The sequence below is a fragment of the Mandrillus leucophaeus genome, unplaced genomic scaffold (genome assembly GCF_000951045.1).
Source record: "Mandrillus leucophaeus isolate KB7577 unplaced genomic scaffold, Mleu.le_1.0 Scaffold708, whole genome shotgun sequence".
In the NCBI taxonomy this organism is placed as follows: domain Eukaryota; kingdom Metazoa; phylum Chordata; class Mammalia; order Primates; family Cercopithecidae; genus Mandrillus; species Mandrillus leucophaeus.
Genome location: NW_012107675.1, coordinates 1,642,634 through 1,667,192, shown reverse-complemented (window position 1 = coordinate 1,667,192; position 24,559 = coordinate 1,642,634). Strand labels below are relative to the sequence as shown.

The window sequence follows — 24,559 nt, the reverse complement described above, 5'->3', positions numbered from 1 at the left end:
TTGAACAGGAAGAAAGTTAAGAGTTTTGTACCTAGCCAGGTTTTTTGCAAGATTATAGAAGCTCAGACTTGGAAGGATTTAGCAAATACCATCTAATGTCCTTTAGAATTTGTTCCAACCTCCGAAAGATTGATGTTGAATATTGAAATAAGTTAAAGGAATTTATTTCTAAATAATTGTTTCACTTCATAAAACAAAATCATGTTTGAACCTACATATAAAATTTGTGTCTATAATCCTAAATTCTGTCAGCCTGACTCTCCCGCTAGAGCTCTGCATGGTAGAAAGAGGATATAAACCAGCTGACCTTCTTCAGAGCAAACATTTAAATTTTTTACTGAAAGGTCATATACATCTCTATATAGTTTGGAATGGAGGTTGAAGTTCTTAATTTATTCCTTGTATGACACAAGGGACTACTTTTCAGATTTAAGCCTCCTTTTTTCAATACCTTGTATTTTCCTTGCAATTCTCTCTCCCACCTCAGCAGTCCTTTCCTTTCTCCTGGCAGTTCTTTCCAGTTCCTTGGTTACTTCTGTCACTTCTTGGTTCTTATAAATTGGGCTGCTAGAGATTCAAGATTCCATGTACAATCATTTCTTCATAAGGAGGGGAAAGCGATGATTCTCTAGGATCTTAAATTAAGACAGGATTAAATGTTCCATTACCAGTCAGTATACAGGTATATATTTATAAAAATTTAATGTGGGTGATATTTGGTACTAGTGAGGAGAGAATGATGGTTCAATAAATTGGCCTGGCAAGTAAATATTTATGTCAAAACCCATCTGATTATACACTTTAAATATGTGTACTTTTGTTTAGCAGTTATAGCTCATTAGAGCTATAAAACTAGCCTAGCACTCAGATGATTGATAGCTTATTAATTATTAAGAGGAAAATGTCTTCCCTGTATCAAAATACACATCAGAAAATAATTAATGTAATAGATGAATCTATTCAAAACTATAAGAAAAAGCAGATTTATGTGATTTTGGTGTGGGGAAGAACTTTCAAAGCATAAAACCAAAGAGGGGAGTGACCAAAAACACTAATAGTTTTTTTTCATACACATATCTCATTACACATATACAATCCTATCCTACCAGTTCCTTCTCCCTCAGCCTTTTCCCATGTTAGCAGCCCATTCTCCTTTCTTATCCCACGAGGTAAGCTGTGTCAAAAATCTTACAGATGTTCTTCTAAAATATAGATATTTCTGAAATTTTGTATATTAACACATATACACACAAATAAACATGAGATTATTTTTCTGATCATTGTTTTACAAAAAGTAGGATTATGTTAGTCTTTTTGCATCTTTAAAATTTTTTTAAATTTTTGCGAGTACATAATAGGTATATATATATTTGTGAGGTACATGAGATATTTTGATACAGGCATACAATGTGAAATAAGTACATCATAGAGAATGGGGTATTAATCCCCTCAAACATTTATCCTTTGAGTTACAGTAGGGTGACTATAGTTCAATAATAATTGTACATTTTAAAATAACTTTTAAAGAGCAGAACTGGATTGTTTTTAACCCTTTTTTGCATCTGAATCACTGTACTTTAGGAAGATTCCTCCAAATGTTCTGGCATTTCTTTTATGTTAATGGCTGTGTAAGAGCCAGTTGTTTCTATCACAACTTATTCAGCTATTTCAAATTAGTGGGCATTCCCTTTGTTTTTATTTCTTAAACATTGCAAACTATGCTGCAGCTACCATCTTTGTACATATGCCATAGAAATTGGTCCTTTTGTTTATATGGAATAAATGCTTCGTAGTACAATTTCTACTCCTAAATATTGACGTTTTATTATTTCTAATAAATGTTCTCAAACCATTTTTCAAAAAAACTATATCCTTCAGATTTCTACCAGCCATGTATGAGTATCCGTTTCCCAATGTACTTGCCAGTAATAGGTGTTATGACTCATTTTACTTTTTTTTTTTAACTTCCTGTTTGCTTAGGATCTCAAAGTCGGCCGGAAATGAGTGACTGGGTCCTTCTCCGTTCCTCACTCTTTCCTGGGCAGGCAGCGTTTTAGACCCCCAGGAATGTGTCTAGTTTTCTGAGCTTTTCTTTTAAATTTCTGCCTGAGTTCCATTTGCTTCAACTGAAACTACAGCCTTAGATAGCTGTAATACTTCTAACAGATTGCATTTATTCTGGAATGCCCTGGAGGTAGGGACTTTTGTCTCCCATATTTGAGGTGTCAAATGAGATAGCCACAGCACTTTGGGAATAGTGTTTTCCAGAGAGCTGCAAGTTCATACAAAGTGTCGATTGTGCTGTAGCAAAAATGTTTTTAACAGAGCTCCAAGAAAACTTCAGTCCTCTCTGTTGGCTAATACTACTGCATTTTCATGGCTAGCCTGCCACTGAGCTGGGTAGCCAGGGGATAGAAATAGACCTTCCTTAAATATCACAGTTCCCTGTCCCCGGACCCCTCATGTTACTGAAGTTCAGTAGTTTCTATTGGATAGATGATTTTTCATCTTGTTAGCGGCTTGGTCATTCTCCAGAGTTCTGAAATGGTTTACTTTAGTTGTTTTACTAGTAGTTTCATTTTTGTGGGAGAGCAAGTTCACCAAGGTCCTCCTGTTATTGGTGGCGTATATCTTGAGTTGCCGGTAGTGTATCCGTATGGGTCTGCAGTAACCTTCATTCTTGCCTCTTCAGAAGAAAGAATTCAACTGAGGGGCAAAACAGAAAAAGAGACCAAGGCAAGTTTCAGAGCAGGAGTGGAAGTTTATTAGAAAGGCTTTAGAACAGGGAAGAAACACTTGAAAGAGACCCAGGTGGGCAACTTGGAGAACGAGTGCAGTGTTTAACTCTGACCCTAGGACTTCATAGGCATGCCCCTTTCCCACGATTCTTCCCTTAGGGTGGGCTGCCCGTATGTGTGTTGCCCTCCTTACTCTTGGGAAGTGGACACATGCAGTGTGTTTAGGAATTCGTACACTTGTCCATCTGAGGCTTTTCTCCGTTTTCCAGTGGAGTGCCCCCGCCCCGAAGGTCATACTCCACCATGTTGTTACTTACCGCCCATGCCTGGGAAGTTGCCTCTCCCTGGCACTAGCATTCAGTTAACACTTCAGTGCAGCAGGTGTGGACCATCAGGAAATGGGTTCTCCCTGGCAACAGCTGCCAATTTATCGCTTTTAGTGAGGCAGTGTGATAATTGTCAAACCACTGTCGAACCATCACCCAACATTTCTAGAGCCCTCTCCTGCCCTGCTCATGCCTGTCTCCCTACCTGTAATATTCACTGTATCATCTTGGAAGTCGATCTTTTTGGTAGTTTCCTTAGCCGTTCATAGGCAGTTAGTCTACCAGGTGTACTTTAAGATCATTTTGTCCAAATTCAAGAAAAGCTGTTGAAACTCTAATTACATTAAATTTATAAATTAATTTTGGAAGAACAGATATTTTAGGATTTCATATTTTCTTAAATTGCAACTTATTGAGGCCGATAGACTTGATTATTTAGATGTGTACTTCTGTACAATTTTTTTTAATTAGTAAGAATTCACTAGGGAAAATATTTGCAACATACATGATTGACAGAATGTTAATAAGCCTGGAATATAAAATTTATTTTCTAATACAAGGAAGATGACATAGAAGCATTGATAAAGGACAGCAAACTATTTTTTAAAAGAAGTATACATGACCAGTTAGGGATCCAAACAAATCAGATTAAAATAAGTTACCCTTTTTATTTAACAATCAGCAAAAAGAAAAAAAAATTGCTACAGGAAGGTATGGCAAAATACATGTCTTACGCTGCTGATAGAACTGTAAATTGGCACAACCTCTCTGGAATACAACTTTACCCAGATATACTATATGCCAAACAATGTTTGTCACCGGGATACCATAATGGAAAACAAATACACTAGAAAAGTTCACTTTCCTGGCCGCGTGCGGTGACTCATGCCTGTAATCCCAGCACTTCAGGAGACGGAGGCAGGCAGATCCCTTGAGCCCAGAGTTGGAGACTAGCCTGGGTAACATGGTAAAACCCCATCTGTCATCTCTACAAAAAATTTAAAACAATGTATCCAGACATGGTGGTATGCACCTGTGGTCCAATTACTTGAGAAGCTGTGATGGGAGGCTCACTTAAGCCCAGGAAGTTGAGGCTGTGGTGAGCCATGATCATGCCACCGTACTCCAACCTGGGCTGCAGGAGTGAGACCCTGTCTCAAAAAAAGAAAAAAAAATTTACTTGCCTAGAATTTACATACATGCCAGTTAGGCAAACAGTAAACAAAGAAGTTAAATATAAAGAATACTAGAATGTGACAAGTTCTATGGAGAAAAAATAAAGCTGTGAAAGAGGTAAGAGGTGTTGGGTTAGGGGTGAGTGTCAGGAATTCCTCAGACCATTCCCAAGTTAGGTGATTTGTCAGAAGAAATGTAATAATGTGGACAGAAATTCTGATGCACTCTAACATTTAGAGTATTTTTTGTATGCCAGTTTATAACCACTGGTTATTACAACTGGCCCACTCACTTTTTAATCTCCACTTCTATTTCAATTGAACTCATTTGAGTAAAGGTACCAGGCTAAAATATATATGTAAGAATGTTGTTATCTTTTCCTTCATTCTTGTTAGCCTTTGTTGAGATCTAACAGATACACTGTATTCCAACAAAAGATTAAATGAACTCCAAGACAGTGGTTAATCTCTGAAATATGGGAAATAAATGCTGTATTTTCTTTCTTTCTTTTTTTTTTTTTAGTTTTCTATAGTTTCTGCAGTGAATATGTAGAAATAGATAACTGAAATCAACATTTTAAAAAATATTTAGAATTCTTTGACAAAATGAGTCTCTAACACATTTTATAGAGGTTGGTGTATTTTAGCAGTCTTTTGGGTATTACAGTGGATGTATTTACTTGAGAATAAATATAAATGATTTTATTAGCGTAGGGCTTAATATTGCAGCCTATCACACTGGGGTGAAAATGTGATGTAGATTTGTTTTTCTCAAATCTTGCTATTTTAAAATGAATTCATTTAACAAGTTGAAATTTTATTTTGCTTATCTGCAATTAAGAACATTAGAAAAACTATCGATTTCTCCTGCTAGAATTTTGTTACATAAATGTTCTTACTAAGTTATTAATTATATTTGCTTTTTAGCACCAAATTTCAAAGAGTAACTTTGCTTGATCATTTAAAAAATATCTTATCGTGTATTAAATGCCTCTTTCAAAATCACTTTAAAGTGTTTCATGGTGGATTTCATTATATTTCACTTTCATTTTGTAAACTATCAATGTAAGAATGTAGAGTAAATTAGAATTTTAGAATTTAATGCAGGAAAATATATTTTAGGAAAACAGTTAAAGGATGGGAAGAAGCCAGAACCATGCAAACCTATCCTCAAGGTGGAATTCAAAACGACTAGATCTGGGTAAGATTTTACTTCATTGCCAATGTTCATTGTATATAATTCCTCAAATAGCATGGAAGGCTATTTTATCATTAATTTTGAAGGCCTATTTTAGCATGGTCTCCACCATTCTTAAATTTTATGCTTTTTTTTATTTAACAAAAGAAGTAAAGTTGGTAAATTTAGGATAAAATACTTTTTGTGCTCTTGTCTTTAGTAGTTTTACACATTATCTTGGAAAGTTTGAATTATTTTTCCTGTTAAACTTCGTACCTTCTCTAGATCAGTCTTCAGTAGCAATAGTGTTTATTCACTAGTGGTCATTGTGGAATAATCAGTGAAGAAAAAAGATTTAAGATTGAACTATTTTTACTATATATGATATGAAAGTTATATGTATTCTTCAGAAATTAAATCTCATATAAGAGTATCTGCCTATTATGAAAATAATTACTGTTTAATATTGAGAGTTTGTTGGTTGTATTTGAAGATATTGATTGTCACTATATGAATTAGGTATGAAAATTAGATTGCTTAAACATTTATATATTTTACATATATTTTTGTATGTGTCAAATGTTAGATTAAAAAATATAATAAAGAAAAAAAACATAAAATGTCTGTGAAAATTCCACATCTCTTTAACTTCCAAAAGAAAGCCTTTTATGTTCTAGCTCCCCAGGAAAAGTATGTGGTTTTATTTACTGTGGCTTTTATTTGCTACAGCTATGTTGGACAGTGAATATATATAGTATAGTGCAGAGGTTCTCAAATTGTGGTCCCTTGGCCAACAGCGTTAGCTGAGAACCTGTTTGAAATGCAAATTCTCAGATTCCACCGTATACCTACTGAATCAGAAACTCTGGGGTCGGGACCCAGCAATCTGTGTTTTAACTAGACCTACAGGAAATTCTGATGCACTCTAACATTTAGAAACACTGGTGTATTTTTTGTATGCCAGTTTATAACTGGTTATTACAACTGGCCCACTCACTTTTTAATCGCCCCTTCTATTTCAATTAAACTCATTTGAGTAAAGGTACCAGGCTAAAATATATATATAAGAATGTTGTTGTCTTTTCCTTCATTCTTGTTAGCCTTTGTTGAGATCTAACAGACACACTATATTCCAACAATAGATTAAATGAACTCCAAGAGGTGTAGTATCTGTTTGACTGTTGCATCCTTGATTATGTGACCTGTAGCAGTTATCTGACTTCTTTGTGGTTCATTTTCCTCACTTATGACGTAGATGGATAAAATATCAAACATTAGTTGTGATTAATTGAGATGATAATGTATAGAAAACATTTCAAGCAGTTCCTGGTATATAATAAACTCTATAAATGATTGAGAAACCATTTTTTTAGGAAATCCCCTGCCACCAATTGATTTTTATTTGTTACATTTGTCCTATGGCAAAGGAATTAAAATAGGAAAAGCATGGTAGCAAAGAAAGAAAAACAGGAAGAAAACCAGAAAAAAAAATCTATAATTATAATACAAAATGAAATAAATTGGCTAAATATTTAAATGAATAGTGACTAGGTTCTATTCTTATCTAGGTATTTTAACAAGTATTCACTGGCAACAAAGGCAACAGTTCAGGGAAGATTTTTTCCTCTGTGTTTCACCTGTTCCAGTATTTACTCCTAAAAAATGTTAATATTTATGAGTTCAGGTTTCTTCAAGATGGCAGTAATACTTTTTCTTTCATAGAATTAGAAATGAAAATTTAAAGTGTTCTGCTCTTTTGAAAACATTTGTAAATACAGTCATCCACTGCCTAACAGTGTCATGATCAATGGTACATAATATATACAATGACGGTCCCAATAAATTATAATACTGTATTTTACTGTACCTTTTCTGTGTTTATATACACAAATACCATTGTGTTACAGTTGCCTACAATAATTAGTGCAGTAATATGCTATATAGGTTTGTAACCTGGGAGTAATAGGCTATACAATATAGCCTAGATATGTAGTATATCATCGAGATTTGTGTAAGTTACACTCTATGATGTTCATACAATGACAAAATTGTCCAATGATGTATTCCTCAGAAGGTATCCTTTGTCGTTGAATGACATTGTTATACTGTTAAGTGGATCAATAGGATCACCATTTTGTTACAGTGTTCTCTACTTTCTCAATTTCTTTTGTCACCTAAGATGGGAAATTCAGTAACTTAAAACATATTTTTCTTTTCTCTCAGTCCCTGGCCTCTTTCCTTGAAATAGCTTTCCGCGTTACAATATGCAACCGAAATTGAGAACTGTGCTACCCATTCCCACCTAGAGCAGAATCAGCCTCTATTCATTAAGCTGGGCAGCGCTCATCTTTTTTCTGTTCCTATCAGGTATCATAAGCAGATGCCAACAGAATGTATTGTACAGTTCCTGTTGGCAAGTTACCGAATTGTATAAAAATCCATCCTTTTATTCTCAGGGTCTTCTCTGCCCTGAAAACTATAAAACATTGAGGAAAGAAATTGAAGAGCACAAATGGAAGTACACCTCTTTTTCATGGATTGGAAGAATTAATATTGTTAAAATGTCCATACTACCTAAAGTGAGCTACAGATTCCATGTATTTCCTTTCAAAAACCAATGACATTGTTGGCAAAAATAGAAAAGTTTCTAAAATATATATGAAACCGCAAATAAATTTAAATAGTGAAAGTAGTATTTATCCAAACAAGTAAACACAAAACCCAGTGCTGAAGACATCACATTACCAGACTTCAAAATATACTACAAAACTGTAGTAATCAAAACAGCATGATATTGGCATGAAAAGAGATGCATAGACCAATGGAGTAGAATAGAGAGCCCAGAAATAAATCTGTGTATCTATAGCCAGCTGATTTCCAACAAAGATACGAAGAACAAAATTTGGAAGGGCATTCTTTTCAATAAATGTTGCTGGGAAAATAGGATATCCACATGCATAAGACTAAAACCACACCCCTATCTTTCACTATATACAAAAATCTGCTAAAAAATGTATTAATGACTTAAATGTAAGACCTGAAAGTATGAAACTACTGGAAGAATACATGGGAAATGCTTCATGATATGGGACTGGGCAAACATTTTCTTGGGTAGAACCTCAAAAGTGTAGGCAACAAAAGCCAAAATAGAAAAATGGAATTACATCCAATTAAAAAGATTCTTCAGAGCAAAGGAAACAGTCAACCAAGTGAGGAGATCGTCTACAGAGTGGGAGAAAATATTTGTAAACTGTGCATCTAACTAAAGATTAATATACAGAATATATAAAGAACTCAGTTCAATAGCCAAAAGCAAAAAAAAGATCTGATTAAAAAATGGGCAGAAAACCTTTAATAGACATTCCCCAAAAGAAGAAATACGAACAACAAACCAGGCATATGAAAAAATGTTTGACGTCACTGAACATCAGGGAAATACAAATAATACCACAATGAGATATCACCTCACTCTGGTTAGAATGGCAGTTATCAAAGAAGACAAAAGATGAAAGTGTTAGTATGTGAAGAAAAGGTAACCCATACATATAGTTGATGGAATGTAAATTAGTGCAGCCATTATGGAAAATCATAGGCGATTCCCCAAAAAATTAAAAATAGAATTACCATATGATCCAGCAATCTCATTACTTGATACATATCTGAAGGAAATGAAATCAGTATGTTGAAGCAATATCTGCACTCCCATGTTCCCTTTGTGATCTTGGCACTTGGTCTTACATCTGTTAAGAAAAAGTCCACAGGCATATTTGTATGTAATTTCATCTAATGAGTGAAGATCTCTTTGAGTCTATAGACTTTTACAATTTGAAGTGCCTCATCAGTTAACCTTACCCTTTTTCATGTTACTTTTGGTATGTCAGTCAAAAAGTGTTAACCTTAAATCGTTGAGTTTTACTTCATCATTGTCTTCAGAAATAGTCATTCTACAACCCACCCCAGATTTGTCTATATAATCTTTATTCTCTCAAAACTAGAATATTTTCTCTCATTCTTAATCCCCAAATCTCTCACCTAACTATGATAAATTGCCATTCACTTTCTTGTTTTTAAGATAACTTTTGCTTTTTTGTTGTTGTTTTTTTTTTTTTTTTGAGACAGAGTCTCGCTCTGTCGCCCAAGCTGGAGTGCAGTGGCACGATCTCGGCTCACTGCAAGCTCCGTCTCCTGGGTTCATGCCATTCTCCTGCCTCAGCCTCCCGAGTAGCTAGGACTACAGGTGCCCCCCACCACGCCCAGCTAATTTTTTGTATTTTTTGTAGAGACTGGGTTTCACCATGTTAGCCAGGATGGTCTTGATCTCCTGACCTCATGATCGATCTGCCTGCCTCATCCTCCCACAGTGCTGGGATTACAGGGTGTGAGCCACCACACTCGGTGCTAAGATAACATTTTGACTTACATTTGCTTAGCACAATTCTGATGTCTTCTCCCTACACTGTATAATAAACTAATGGATAATTCTACCTGTAGTAAGTAGTCAAATACAGGGAGCAATCAAGCCAGCTCACATGGTGAGATTACCACACTACTTTTTGTTCTTGTGACTTCAGACCTGCTACTGCTGTATTTTTAATCACTTTTCTGGGGAAAGGTGACTATTATAGCTTTGTGTTATAATCCCATATTGCCAGAAAATTACATCTACTAGATTGATAACTCTGCCTTTTGACATTAGAACACCTCTTTTAGTAGCTGTGTGAGTATATGCCCAAGATTGAGCTTATCCATGACTCAATTTGAAGTTCTAAAATCCTTACCCCTTTATTTTTAAGCTCTTCCCTATATTTGTTTTTTAATTCATCACTGTTGAATTTAAATTGATATTACATATATAACGAAGCCTACTGTTATATGCCTACTGTGAGCACCTACAGAATGGTTTCTTGCCAGCTCCGAACCCTTTAGAGTCAAAACTCCCAACACTGGTATTTTATCTTGAAACACACTAAAATAAACAAGTAGAAAAGAGGACTAGGAGATTCTGAACAGACACACTCATACAAAAAGAAAGCCAGCGTAATACGCTCTGAGGCTAAGATAGTTTGGTTTGATAGTTTGGGGCCACAGAATGATTGATGAGAATGATAACAGAAGGAAGGCCAGGAGATATATTGTAGGAAGGATTAATTTGTGAGAATACCTTATTAGCGTCATTTCTAACACAAGCCAGGATTTAGGGACATTAAAAGAAAGAAAAACAAGGCCGGGCATGGTGCCTCATGCCTGTAATCCCTGCACTTTGGGAGGCCTAGATGGGTGGATCACGAGGTCAGGAGTTCGTGACCAGCCTGGCCAGTATGGTGAAACCCCATCTCTACTAAAAATGTAGAAATTAGCCAGGCATGGTGGCATGTACCTGTAATCCCAGCTACACAGGAGGCTGAGGCAGGAGAATTACTTGAACCCTGGAGGCAGAGGTTGCAGTGAGCCAAGATGGCACCATTGCACTCCAGCCTCGGTGACAGAGTGAGTCTCAAAAACAAAAAAAAAGACAAATTGGTGGATTCACAAGGGAAAATGCATATTGGCGTATAACATGTATTTGGTGAGATACAGGTATCAATTATGTATCTTTATTGATTTTTATAGTCAGGTTTTTTATATAGTAAATAAAAATATAGGAGTGAGTATGCTTTCTTTTTTGATGTCATAGATAATACAGTAGTGAGACTCTTTTGTTGAATTATTTCATTATAATGAATTTCCCATGGTGAAATTTTGAAGGAAAGAGGTTTTCTATGGCTTTTGACAAATTGCCATATTGCTTTTCAGTAGTATCTGTGTATACTTTAAAGAAGTGAGTATAAAATATACCAATTTCATAAATAACCTGATCAGTATAGGATGATTTTTGTTTTATTTTGTCAATTTAATACTGGTATAGTTTGACTGTGTCCTTACCCGCATCTCATCTTGAGTTGTAGTTCCCTTAATCCCCATGTGTAGTGGGAGGGATCTGGTGGGAGGTAATTGAATCATGAGGGTGGTTTCCCTCTGCTATTCTTTGATAGTGAGTAAGTTCTCACGAGATCTGATAGTTTTATAAGAGGCTTCCCTCTTTGCTCGGCTCTCTGCCATGCGAAGAAGGACATATTTGCTGCTCCTTCCACCATGATGGTAAGTTCCCTGAGGCCTCCCCAGCCATGCTGAACTGCGAATCAATTAAACCTCTTTTCTTTGTAAATTACTTAGTCTCAGATATGTCTTTATTAGCAGCATAAGAACTAACTAATACAGTAAATTGGCACTGGAAGTGGGGCGCTGCTGAAAATATATCCAAAAATGTGGAAGTGACTATGGAACTGGGTAACACACAGAAGTTGGAACAGTTTGGAGGGCTCAGAAGAAGACAGAATTGTGGGAGAGTTTGCAACTTCCTAGATACTTGAAGGACTCAGAAGACCGAAATATATGGGAAAGTTTCGAACTTCCTGGAGACTTGCTGAATGGGTTTGACCAAACTACTGATAATGATACAGACAATGAAGTCCAGACTGAGGTGATCTCAGATGGAGCTGAGGCACTTGTTGGAAACTGGATCTATGGTGAGTCTTACTGTGCTTTAGCAAAGAGACTGGTGGCTTTTTGCCCCTATCCTAGAAATCTTTGGAACTTTGAACTTGAGAGAAATTATTTGGGGTATCTGGTGGAAGAAATTTCGAAGTGACAAAGTGTTCAAGAGGAAGCAGAGAATAAAAGTTCGGAAACTTTGCAGCCTGATGATGCACTAGAAAAGAAAAGCATATTTTCTGGGAAGAAATTCAAGCCTGTTGCAGAAATTTGCATAAGTAACAAGGAGCTGAATGTTAATCAACAAGACAATGGGGTAAATGCCTCCGGGGCATGGCAGAAACCTTCACAGCAGCCCCTTCCATCACAGGCCCAGAGGCCTAGGAGAAAAAAATGTTTTTGAGGGCCAGGTCCAGAGTCTTGCTGCTTTGTGCAGTCTCTGGACTTGGTGCCCTGTGTCCCAGCCATGGCTAAAAGGGGCCAACGTAGAGCTCAGGCCATTGCTTCAGAGGGTGCAAGCCCCAAGCTTTGGCAGCTTACGTGTGGTGTTGGGTCTGCGTATACTCAAAAGTCAAGAATTGAGGTTTGGGAAGCTTCACCTAGATTTCAGAGGGTGTTTGGAAATGCCTGGATGTCCAGGCAAAAGTTTGCTGCAGGGGTGGAAGCCTTGTGGAGAATCTCTACTAGGGCAGTGTGGAGGGAAATATGGAATCAGAGCCCCCACACAGAGTCCCCACTGGAACACTACCTAGTAGAGCTGTGAGAAGAGGGCCACCATCCTCCAGACCCCAGAATGGTAGATCCACTGACAGCTTGCACCATGTGCCTGGACAAGCTGCAGACACTCAATGCCAACCCATGAAAGCAACCAGGAGGGGTCTGTACCCTGCAGAGCCACAGGGGCAGAGCTGTCAAGACCATTGGAACCCACCTCTTGCATCAGCGTGACCTGGATGTGAGACATGAAGTCAAAGGAGATCATTTTGGAAATTTAAGATTTAATGATGGCCTTTTTGGATTTTGGATTTGCATGGGGCCTGTAACCCCTTAATTTTAGCCAATTTCTCCCATTTGGAATGAGTGTTATTTACCCAATGCCTGTATCCCCATTGTATGTAGCTAGAGTTACATGGTTTCATATTGAATCCAGGGTTTGAGGGGGTATGAGGCTTGGGTTGAGATCCTCTGTAACATCCTCACGTTCTGCTGACAAACCCACAGTGATCGAATAAGTCGAGTAATAGTATTAGAAGTCTCAACTTGTGTGCTAGGCTAGTGTTGCTCAAATTATGGCTGTAAAGAGTTTCTGTGTGCTAAATTATCTGAGATAAGATAAGTACAGAAATCAAGACTGAACATAGAAACTTGAATTGCACTTGACATTGTTGCAGCATTTACATGCACATTCACAGTTGGTGTTTGTTTTACAAAAGCATAGCTTTTCAACAAATTTAAAAAAAAAAAATTTAAATACTTCTTGACCACAGTTTGGAAAGCAGTGTTTGAGACAACGTGTATTTAGGCAAGTGTTTCAAATTCATCTTCTGATATTTTCAATTTTATTTCTTTTTTCCTTCCAGCCCTTCTATTAAAGAGATTTTTGAAAATTTTATTTTGGATTATTTCACTTTGACTTGATAGATTTAAAAACTTAGTAGAAAAAAATTATTAATTTTTTTTAGTGTCCTTCACAAGTTTGGTTTTTAGTCTTAACAGTTTATGCCTATGAGCCTATTTTAATTGACATATAATCTGCAAAATAAATCTGAACTTTTAATTTTTATTGTGTGTGAAAAATAATTTAATACCAAATAGGAGAGTGTGAATTTCTATTAGACTTTTCAAATTAGGTATTAATAGTTTATATTTGAAATTTGAGTTAAGAATTTTAGGAATTTGATATAGGGTCGTATAAAGTCAATAATTATTTATTCATTCAGTAAATACATATGTCTCTGGACTTTCTGCTAAGCACTAGGAATAGAGTGGTAAAGTTTAGGTATTAGTTACCAGGTAGCTCTCAAGAGCTAAGGTACAATTCTGCTTACCAAATATATAGTTATTAAGTGTTCCCTCTAAAATGGAATTGTACATATCCATTTGAAAAAAATTGTTGAGGGTTTGGTTAAATCAGTAATGCAGACAATTAGTAATGTAGACAATGTCATATGAGATTGACTATTTAGAGCTTAAATCCCAATTTTTAAAATACATGGAGATATTGAATAATATAGGTACTAATTATGCAGAACAATTATTAAAATAGCACAGCAATTAAATTTCACCCTCCTGTAGGTATGTTCCCCAAATCTGGCCATGTATGGGAAGCATCTGAAATGCTGGGCCCCATGCTCCAGCATTTCCAATCCATTAAGTCTGGTGAGGCAGTGATCAGCTCAGCTGTAGGGTTAGTGGTATTTTAAATATTTCTTTGACAAACACCTTGTCAAAGAACCTAGCTGCAGTTTTGGGGATGTAGAGCTAAAACATGCAGAGGGAAAGCAGATAAACAGTGACGGTGAAGTGTGGTAATGCTGAGTAGAGGTATGCAGAAGGTAGCTAGGAACATGGAGGGGGCCCCCAACTCTGTCAGGGTGAGTGGTCTGGGAAAAGTTTCTGTGAGGAGATGATGATTGGAATGAGTTTTGAAGGAGGAACAGTAACTGACTAAACAGAAAATGAGGGAAAGTACATCTGTCAATGAACAAGTCAACTGAATGCTATCACACAAAAGTAATTGTGGAGATGAAAAGGAGGAGACAGATTCTAGAGATCCTGTTGGAGTAAACAGGATGTGTCTGTATGATTTGGAGTCCTTTCACCCATTATCATGTCCTGGCTTGCTCACTGTCCTGCAGCCCCACTGGCCTGTTAGTTCCTCAGGTACACCCAGCTCGTTTCTGACCTCTGGTCTTTGCGGTGGCAATTCCTGCTGACTAGAGTGGACCTCCTTCTTCCACAAACTCAGTTCTTTGAATGGCTGGCTCTTTTTGATGTAGGTCCCAGCCCAGTTGCCATCCCTTCTGGGGTCTGTCCTCATCACGCTATCTCACTGTCACTCCTGTGGCCCTGCCCTCACAGTCAGCCCACCACTGAGCCTTGTGTTGGTCTTCATAGTATTATAATACCTATCACAGTGTGTTGTCTGCCTAGACTAGAAGTAGGAGCACTGCTTTATTCCCTGGAACACAGGTGCTCAAAAATACTTCAGTGAATGAATATGTAGTATTATGGAACTGAGTTTAACAAGTTAGTTATACAAATGGCTTTTTGGATAGAAGTGGCACTTTTAAGTGAAGAAGGCGTCATATGGAAACATAGCTTCAGCGGAACCTATTGTTAAGGCAGGCCTGGGAAGGTAATCATTGGCAGAAAGCATGTGTACTCCATCAAGTGTCTAGGTTCTTAAAAAATCTAATCAAACTGTTAGGCTTCCAAACTGATGTCTTTCTAACCTGGCTGTCTTCCAAAGTGAGAAGAGTCTTGGTTAACACCCAATATCATTAGAAGGGATTCTACCAAATTGTACTTAAAGTAATAGAATAAAAACTATTATCTCTAGACCTTCTTATCATAAGGCTTACCTTTTTATTTTAAAAGAAAATAAAATATTCTTCACCTTTGTAATTCATGTTACGTAGAAATAGTTAAATCCCTAGAACTTTTAATAAAATTCCAAATGCTTACAAAAACTTTGAATTTTCATAACTTTTGCTATGTAGTGCTAAAATATTGAACTTTATTTTATCACTGTATTTATGACTAATTTTTTAAGATGGTTATTAATATTTACTCTTCAAGTGTGAGGCATTACAATGAAAAAACATATAACCTATGAAGGTTCACGGTTTGGATGGTTCTTGCCTGGCAATCAGACAATTTTAAAGAGACAGCACATAAAATAGCACAAGTAAAATAGATTTGGCAAATGTTTATTATTATGAAAAAGAAAATTACCTTGGTGACAGGTCACTTGGCATTTCTTTCAAACTGTTTCTCTTTTTGTAAATATAAGTTTAGAAAATAAGTACAGGCAGCTTACAAAGCCACGGAAGAAAGACTTACTTGCCTTCTGAGGGTAAATCTACCTAGCTACCATAGTGTGAAGATTGTATAAACTGGTCACCTACCCAGGTTGATCTTCCTGGGTGCTTTGTGGACATTTTATTATGTAATGTACGCTATAATCTCTCTTCATTGTTCTGACATTAATAACACAGTTTAAAAAATAGGTTATATTTGAAAGTACACATACCAGCCATTCTTGAAATATTACATTTAGAATACCTGGCTCAAGTCTTGCACTCTAAAAATTTAACGCATATAAGTTCCCCATCGATCCCTTCATCCCTGTCCTTGGATTATTTTAATTCAGTTGTATGTTGCATCTCAAGTGTACAAGAGAGGAGATGTATTCTGTTTATTTGTTACATGTGATAAAAAGTGAAAGAAAATTAAATATACTTTCCTGAGCGTGGTCGTCATAATCACAGTATGCTGAGAGGTTGAAACACTGAATGTATGAATATGGTTGTATTTGGGATAGCATTTTAAGCTCCCTAACTGCAATTTAGCTAGAGAAACATTACCCAAATCAATTAGTGCTAAAAAATAAACGATAGTAAGGTAGCAAATGAGTAGTGCAACACACATTTCTACTCATTCATTCCTTTGAAATAATATTTAATTACTACCCACTATATGGCAGGTACTGTTCCAGGCAGTGTTGTGGATACAGCAATGAACAAAACACACAAAACCACTGCCCTCGTGAAGCATACGTTTTAATGAGAAAAACAGCAAAATAAATACATTTGTGTAGTGATAATTGCTATGGAAAAAATAAAGCAAGGAAGGATATGTAAGAGTGTAGTTTTATAAAAGTATTATGTACACAAGCATATACATATATTGCATTGATATTTATATTTACTTATAATTTACATACCCATATGATTACCAGTCTAATTAAATTTTAGTGAAGCTGATTTACTCTTGTTTTAGATCAAAATGAATATAATTTAGTGGTTTTAATGGGTGTTTTTCCCACACACCATGAAGGGAAATTTTCACAATGGATGATAGTGACAATTTGATGATATAATAATAATAGATAACTTACTAAGGATGTGCTGAGCCAGGCACTGCCCAATTTAAGAATTATCTGAGATTAGATACTTATCACTACATATCCATTTTATACATGTAGAAGCTAGGAACAGATAGGGTGAGCAGCGTGCCTAAGATCATACAGAAATTGAGCCAGAGCTAAGATTTAAATGCAGGTGATTTAGTTCCAGAACTAGCACTTTTAACCATTAGATATTATTACATATGGCTTATAGAAGATGTGAAGACTAAAAATTCTATAGATGGAAAAGAAGGAAGTAACATAATGAATAATGGGTGAGGAGGAAGATAGATACACTGGCCTTAGATTAAGCATTTAAAAACTAAGAAATCATAAATGGAGATACATAAGAAAATAATATACAGAAAATTTAATTCATCTGTATAATGTACCATAAATAACTTCACCAATAAATGGAAAGACAAGTCAAATGCGTGGAAATACACTCAGACCATAATATATGAAAAAAGAAGCATATATTAATAGTTTTTAAAAATGAGTCTAGAGAAATAATTTAGGTTTAATAATGACTAATAAGGAGAATGGGAAAATTAGTTATAACAGTTATTGGGCTAATTACAGTTATCAGGCTGGCAACTGATAAATGTGTGTATGGGAGCTATGGTTTGAGAATGCATCAGCCAAGGTTCTGGAAGAAATTAAGGCATACAGGAAATGATTTGAGTGACTTCACAGTTCTCTCAAAAGTGATTTGTATTGAGTACAATTCTTGATGCGTTCTTGAGAATTTAATCTATTACATACAATGGATGCCTCAAGGTATTAAGATTCTCTGTTGGAACTTCTATTGAGAAGGCCTGGTTAGGATTGGAAGTCAAAGCAGTACATTTAAGAGACTTTAATCAGCAGAAACCCAGAGAGAATTTTATGAAAATTTTACTTAGGAGATAAAACAAAGTTTTAGGGAGGTATAAAAGTTAAATGTAGTCAATGTTTATTTTTATTGTAGGTTAATTTTCAGTAATTCACTTGGGTCTTACCTAATCCCATTAAAAATTCCACGAGATAATTCAATTATAGGATGTGTAAAAATGTTAGAATTTAAGATTTTCTTATTTCACTAAATTGAAAAATTACGATGTAGCAAGAAAATTACCTTTACTATGCCATTAATAATCTTAATATGTATTTTATTTCCAGGGAGCCTTTTATTATTTTATCAGGAGGTTTGTCATATGATACTGTAGGAAGAAGACCTTGCTTAACAGTGATGCATGGGAAAAGCACTGCTGTGCTAGAAATGGACTATTCAATTGTGGATTTTCTAACGTTATGTGAAACACCATACCCAAATGGTAAGCTTTGCAACTTTAGAGCTCATTCTCTATAGAGAGCTGATATTTAAAAAAAAAAAAAAAACCTATGTTGTTTAGATAAAACTACTCATCCTATTGTGCTAATTCTTCTGGAGAAGAGCTACTGCATTCATAATCTACAAATTTTATTTCAGAAGTTTGTTTAATAAACTTAATCTGTTTTGGAGAATAAAAAAACGCTATTCATATTAAAAAACATTTTAAAATTCTGTTAAGTTAGTAATGCATTAGTAAGGATTCTCCATAGAAGCAGACACTAATAGGCGAGAGACTGATTGATTGATTGATTGGTCGATTGATTGATTGATTGATTTTAAGAAATTGGCTCACACTATTGTGGGGACTGGCTAGTCTGAAACCTGTAGAGCAGGCTAGCAGGCTGGAAATTCAGGAAAGTATTCATGTTGCAGTCTTGAGTCTGAAATCTATAGATTGAAATTTCAGACATGGTTTCTATGTTGCAATCTTGAGGCACAACTGCCTTTTTTTCAGGAAACCTCAATTTGTGCTTTTAAGACCTTAATCTGACTGGATGAGGCCTGTTCGTTCAAAGGATAATTTGCTTGACTCAGAATCTACTGATTTAAATGCTAATCACAGCTAAATATATAAATATATATGTATATTATTTTTTCACAGCAATATCTAGACTGGTATTTGACTAAACAGCTGGGGGCACCATATTATAGACAAGTTGACACATAAAATTAACCGTCACAGCTAGCGCATATAATTTAAGAAAAATTTAAATCTGGACCTTTTTTTTACTTCAGTTGAAAGTCATTGAGGTGTAAAGATGTAATGTATTTTACAGTTCACAGGCACATATGAAACGTCCAAGAAAGATATTATAGCATTATAGTAGAACTCTTTTGGGTTCCTATGAGATTAAATAATGATATTTGTTCTTATGTGTATTCAGATTTACATTTTAGTTTTGTTGTCCATGTCCAGCTTTGAAATTTGCAATGCCATAGAAATTTCTATCTTACTCATTTTTACAAAAGTAAAATAATTTTGAAAGGGTCATTAAATAGATTATCTCATAAAACTTACTAGTCTTAAATAACATACATGAAGTATCATAGGATCAGAATGTTAAATACTCAAGAGAATGAAACTAAATAAAATCAAGCAAGAAATATTTATCTAATTTGCTGTCCACTGGCATTTTTAAAACTATAATTCATGCATTGTTGTCCAATTCCAGATTTTCAAGAACCATATGCTGTGGTTGTTCTTCTAGAAAAGGATTTAGTACTTATAGACCTTGCACAAAATGGGTAAGAAATAAAATTTGGTGAGCGATTCTATCAGTATGTGGTTGAAAAAAGACGCTTTTTATCATAGCATTAGCTATTTCATTTCTTTGAAAACTCTACATTTATATCCATAACCTTGACCTCTTGAGAACTCCAAACTCATATGTGTACTTACTCAAATTTCTCTATTTTGTTGAATCTCATAAAATTTTCATTTTTAGGTAAAAATTTGTTGTATTTCTGAAATTTCATGTGATTCAACCTGACACTTAAGATATCCTAGGGCCACACAAAATCAGCCTGTGAAAATTAATCCCATCACTATTTACCTCCAAAATAAGCTATTTTAGTCTTTCCACCTCTCTCACTCTACTCCCTCTCAATTGCAATGTTTTTGCATGCTTTTGCCAGATTGATTTTACACACAGCTCCAATCTTGTACTGTCCTCTTTAAACCGTGGTTCAGTATTGTTTTTTGATTTAAAAACACCTTGCTACTGCAAACGTTATGAATTCAGGGTTTCTTTCCAACCTGATCTCCCACTGTCTTCTCACAAGTGTCTTATTCCTTACGAAGACGGAACTATGTGTTCAACAGACATCACATTTCCATGTCTTCTGTGTAATTCCCAATACCTGAAACCCTCTAGTTGTTTCACTGCCATTAAAAATCTACATAACTTTCAGAGTCAACCTTCTTATCTTTTTCAGGCTTTTCCTATGCTCTGTTTACCAGATGTATTATATCTGGTCCGTAACTTCCCACCATAGGTTCTTTGTAATTTTTCATGGTATTTGCCATATTCTGCTTTTTGGATCGTAGATGATAATGTTTACTTACAAATTATTTGAATGGAAACACATTATATATTTTTTTTTATCTTTGGAGAAATAATCATTAAGTATGGTTTTAATTGAGTTTACCCATTCAGTATTTCAGTGTTTCTCAATCAAGGGTGATATTTGCATCCCCCGCCCCTGGCCCCGCCCTCCTCCCGCTCAGAGAATATATGGTGATGTCTGTGGAAACCTTTTCAGTGTGTTCGAGGGTGTTGCTACTGGCATCTAGTGGGTAGAAGACAGAGATGCTGCAAAATATCCACAGTGCAAAGGACAGTTCCCCACAGTAAAACATTATCTGGTCCAAAATGTGAATAGTACTGAGGTTGGACGACCCTGAAGTAGGTGAACAGTATCATTTACCTGATGTTTAGGCAGTTCTAAATTTACTTTAGTTTTGTACCTGCTACTTGTACTAATCAATTGTGAGGGGTCTTTTCAAAATAACAAGATAATTTGAAAATATTATTTCTATATAATAGTCCTAGAATAACTTATTCTTAATATGATTTTCTTTTATTTTTTTCCCTTAGGCAAGTTTTTCAAATAATTGAGACTTTTCACATGTTGTCTGTACTGAGATACATTTAAGTCAAAGTAAATACTATGCAAGTAACCTGTGACTAGGCATTTTATTTAGCAAAAGTATCAGTTAAATGTATGGTAATAATGGAATCACTGAGCTAAGGAAATAATCTGTGTTATAAAGAGAAGAAAGTTGCTTGCCATTTTGTCATTTTGTGAATGCATGTTGTTTGTGTTTGGTCCTGGAGGTGGGAGTGGTGATAGTTGGGTTCATTTTGCAGTCTATAAAGGACTTTTTGGAAATTTCTCTCTTCTGTTTAAAAAATTGTCAGGAGTAGACTGATCTAATTTTTGCAAATTAAACACTTTGCCCTTTTTAAATTTTTTAGCCAGTTGCTGGTTTTCCAGACTATTCTCATTCTAAGGACTTTAAAATGAGAAAAGAAACATCATTTTATATTTAGATAGGATTCTACTTTACCTTCATGATTTTTAAAAGCATATTTTGCTTCATTTAATAAAAAAACTTCATATCTAGAAAACATTTAAGGTAGAATTTTAATATAGATTGTTAACAAAACAAGAAAATATTCTGAATTAAATATTGGACTAGGTATCATATTTATGGAGAGAAAAATAATTGAAAATTTGTTAGTTCTGCTGACATAAGGATGAGGTATGTGTTATTCCACCATTTGCTTGCAGGCATGCCTTTGACACACTATTCTCTGTAAGCCTTTGTTCTTCAGTAAAATGCCTACATCATAAGTCTGTTGCGAGAAGAAAATGAGATATAGATATTTAAAGCACTTAGTGTAGTGTATGGCATATGGTATGTAGTTGCAACTAGAGTCTTTGTTTACTATTCTAATTGAGCAACTTTCATTATAAAAGACTTCCATTTTTAAATATATTTACAAAAATTAAATCAATTTAATCTCTGATACTATGTACATTTTTAAAAGTTTTTATTGTTGTATTAATCATATGGTATAATTCATTAAATTAATAAATACTTTTCTTTTTCCTGTTGTTAAAGATATCCTATATTTGAAAATCCCTACCCTTTGAGTATACATGAGTCCCCTGTTACATGTTGCGAATATTTTGCTGATTGTCCTGTGGACCTTATTCCTGCACTTTATTCTGTTGGAGCTAGACAGAAACGTCAAGGTTACAGCAAAAAGGTATTGAACATGAGCTTCAGTATGTAGTGTTACATTTCGTATTTTTTCTATATTTATCACCTTGGAGTATTTAATAACATTGATACCTTTTCTGTAAAAAATATATTAAAAATTATTTTTGTAAGCAAAATATGTTTTTCACTGGATTATTTATACACACCTGCACACACACACACACACGTATGAAGGTATATAGTATGCTTGCAAGTTGCTTTATACAGTGATCTTTTTTTATAGGAATGGCCCATCAATGGAGGTAATTGGGGCTTGGGTGCTCAAAGTTACCCAGAAATAATTATTACAGGGTAAGTAAAAGTCTATCTTCACCAAGTAAATCTTTAATAGCTAAATATAATTAAGACTGCATGAAATTTAACTTATTGGGCAGGTAGAGTTTTCCTTTATGTTGTAATATAATAAGAAATAAGTTATTCTTAAAAACCTGCCAGTTTACCCTGATTTTTTTTTTTTTTTTAACCTTTTTAGTCATTTTGGTGACTTTTTAATAGCAGTATCCATTTAAAGAAGGAAAAACTGTAATTTTATTCATCACATTCTTAACATTGCTTTTCTTAGGCATGCTGATGGTTCAGTTAAATTCTGGGATGCTTCTGCAAGTAAGTATTTTTAATATTCATTATTTGTTACATGTTACACAATCACTGCTTTTATACATCCTGTTTTATAATAATTGCATAACCAATAATTTGAAATTTAGAGGTTATAAATTTAATGCTTGATTTATTAAATACATGAGTTTAGAATTTTTAATAAAGATAGTCTTAGTATTAGTAAATCAAGAATAATGGGCAACACAAGTATTCAATTTTTTTTTCTTTTTTCAAAATTTCTTCAAACTCTCTTCCTAAGTCAGAGTTAGGGGAAGTGGGAATGTGTTCCAAATCAACAGAAATTTCTGGAACACTTTTAATGCCTGACTCTATACTTGTATCACCAGGGTTCATGTTGTCCTTGTGAAATAAATCTGGTGGTTACATAGTAGCAAAAAAGAAAATAATGCCTTTAATGATTAATGTTTGCAAAACACACATGGCAAGCCTTCAGGTGGAATCCGGTTAACTCAGGATATGTTGTGTTTCCTCATGTAGGAATGTTTAATTATATTGGTACTGTATCTTTTTTAGAGAATATATATAGAAAATCATTTTAGGAAGCAAACCATATTGTTTATTATTTTCAAGTATTTACACACTGTTTTTCCAAAATGTTTTTATTACTCATTTTTTTAAGGTAACCTAAAATCCATTGTGATAATAGATTTTTCTTCATGAATACAATGAGCATACCCTTGTTTGGTCAATGAGTACAAAGAATATATTATCTAAATGTAAAATAGACTAATGTAGATTGGGAAATGAAAATATGGTGTAGATAAATATAGACCATTTTCCATACATAGTATGAGTGATTATATGTTACCTTATGTTTGATCTTTTTCTGTTAAAATGTTTAACATATATTATCTTTTTTCCAGTAACCCTACAAGTATTATATAAACTAAAGACATCTAAAGTATTTGAAAAGTCAAGAAATAAAGATGACAGGCCAAACACAGACATTGTAGATGAAGATCCATATGCCATTCAGATCATCTCCTGGTGTCCAGAAAGTAGAATGCTGTGCATAGCTGGAGTTTCAGCTCATGTCATTATTTATAGATTCAGCAAGCAGGAAGTAATCACAGAAGTCATTCCGGTAATAATGTCTTAGTTATTTTCATGGTCAAGTGTCTGACATTTTTTAATTTGTAGATGATTTGGAAGACTTTTTTTTTTTTTTTTTTTTTAGACAGAGTCTCGCTCTGTCGCCCAGACTGGAGTGCAGTGGCGCGATCTCGGCTCACTGCAAGCTCCGCCTCCCGGGTTCATGCCATTCTCCTGCCTCAGCCTCCCGAGTAGCTGGGACTACAGGCGCCCACCACCTCACCCGGCTAGTTTTTTTGTATTTTTAGTAGAGACGGGGTTTCACCCTGTTAGCCAGGATGGTCTCGATTTCCTGACCTCGTGATCCGCCCGTCTCGGCCTCCCAAAGTGCTGGGATTACAGGCTTGAGCCACCGCGCCCGGCCGATTTGGAAGACTTTTTGCAGTCAATTTTGTACAGAACTTTTGAAAACACCTTAGTATTTACATTATTATCTCTCTTTTGTAAAAAATAGCATTATTGCATATATTTTCACTGATTATTTAAATCCTTAAGTATAGTGTATCTTTCCTTTAAGGAAAGCTAATACGAATATGAGTATACTCTAATTTGATATTAACACAAGTACCATAAATTCTAAAATCATAATGCACGTTTGTGTGTGTA

At 35.0% G+C, this 24,559-nt stretch overlaps 1 protein-coding gene across 3 annotated transcripts in view; it reads left to right on the top strand.

The window, feature by feature from the left end:
- The window catches only part of STXBP5 (syntaxin binding protein 5 (tomosyn)), a 189,958-nt gene that overhangs the window by 91,967 nt on the left and 73,432 nt on the right, over window positions 1-24,559 (top strand). For all 3 annotated transcript variants that reach the window (XM_011964818.1, XM_011964817.1, XM_011964819.1), the window contains exons 9-15: window positions 5,362-5,440; window positions 18,240-18,394; window positions 19,626-19,698; window positions 22,082-22,229; window positions 22,467-22,534; window positions 22,806-22,846; window positions 23,725-23,945. In XM_011964818.1, coding sequence (XP_011820208.1) covers window positions 5,362-5,440; window positions 18,240-18,394; window positions 19,626-19,698; window positions 22,082-22,229; window positions 22,467-22,534; window positions 22,806-22,846; window positions 23,725-23,945 — 785 coding nt within the window. The remainder of the gene's footprint in view (window positions 1-5,361; window positions 5,441-18,239; window positions 18,395-19,625; window positions 19,699-22,081; window positions 22,230-22,466; window positions 22,535-22,805; window positions 22,847-23,724; window positions 23,946-24,559) is intronic.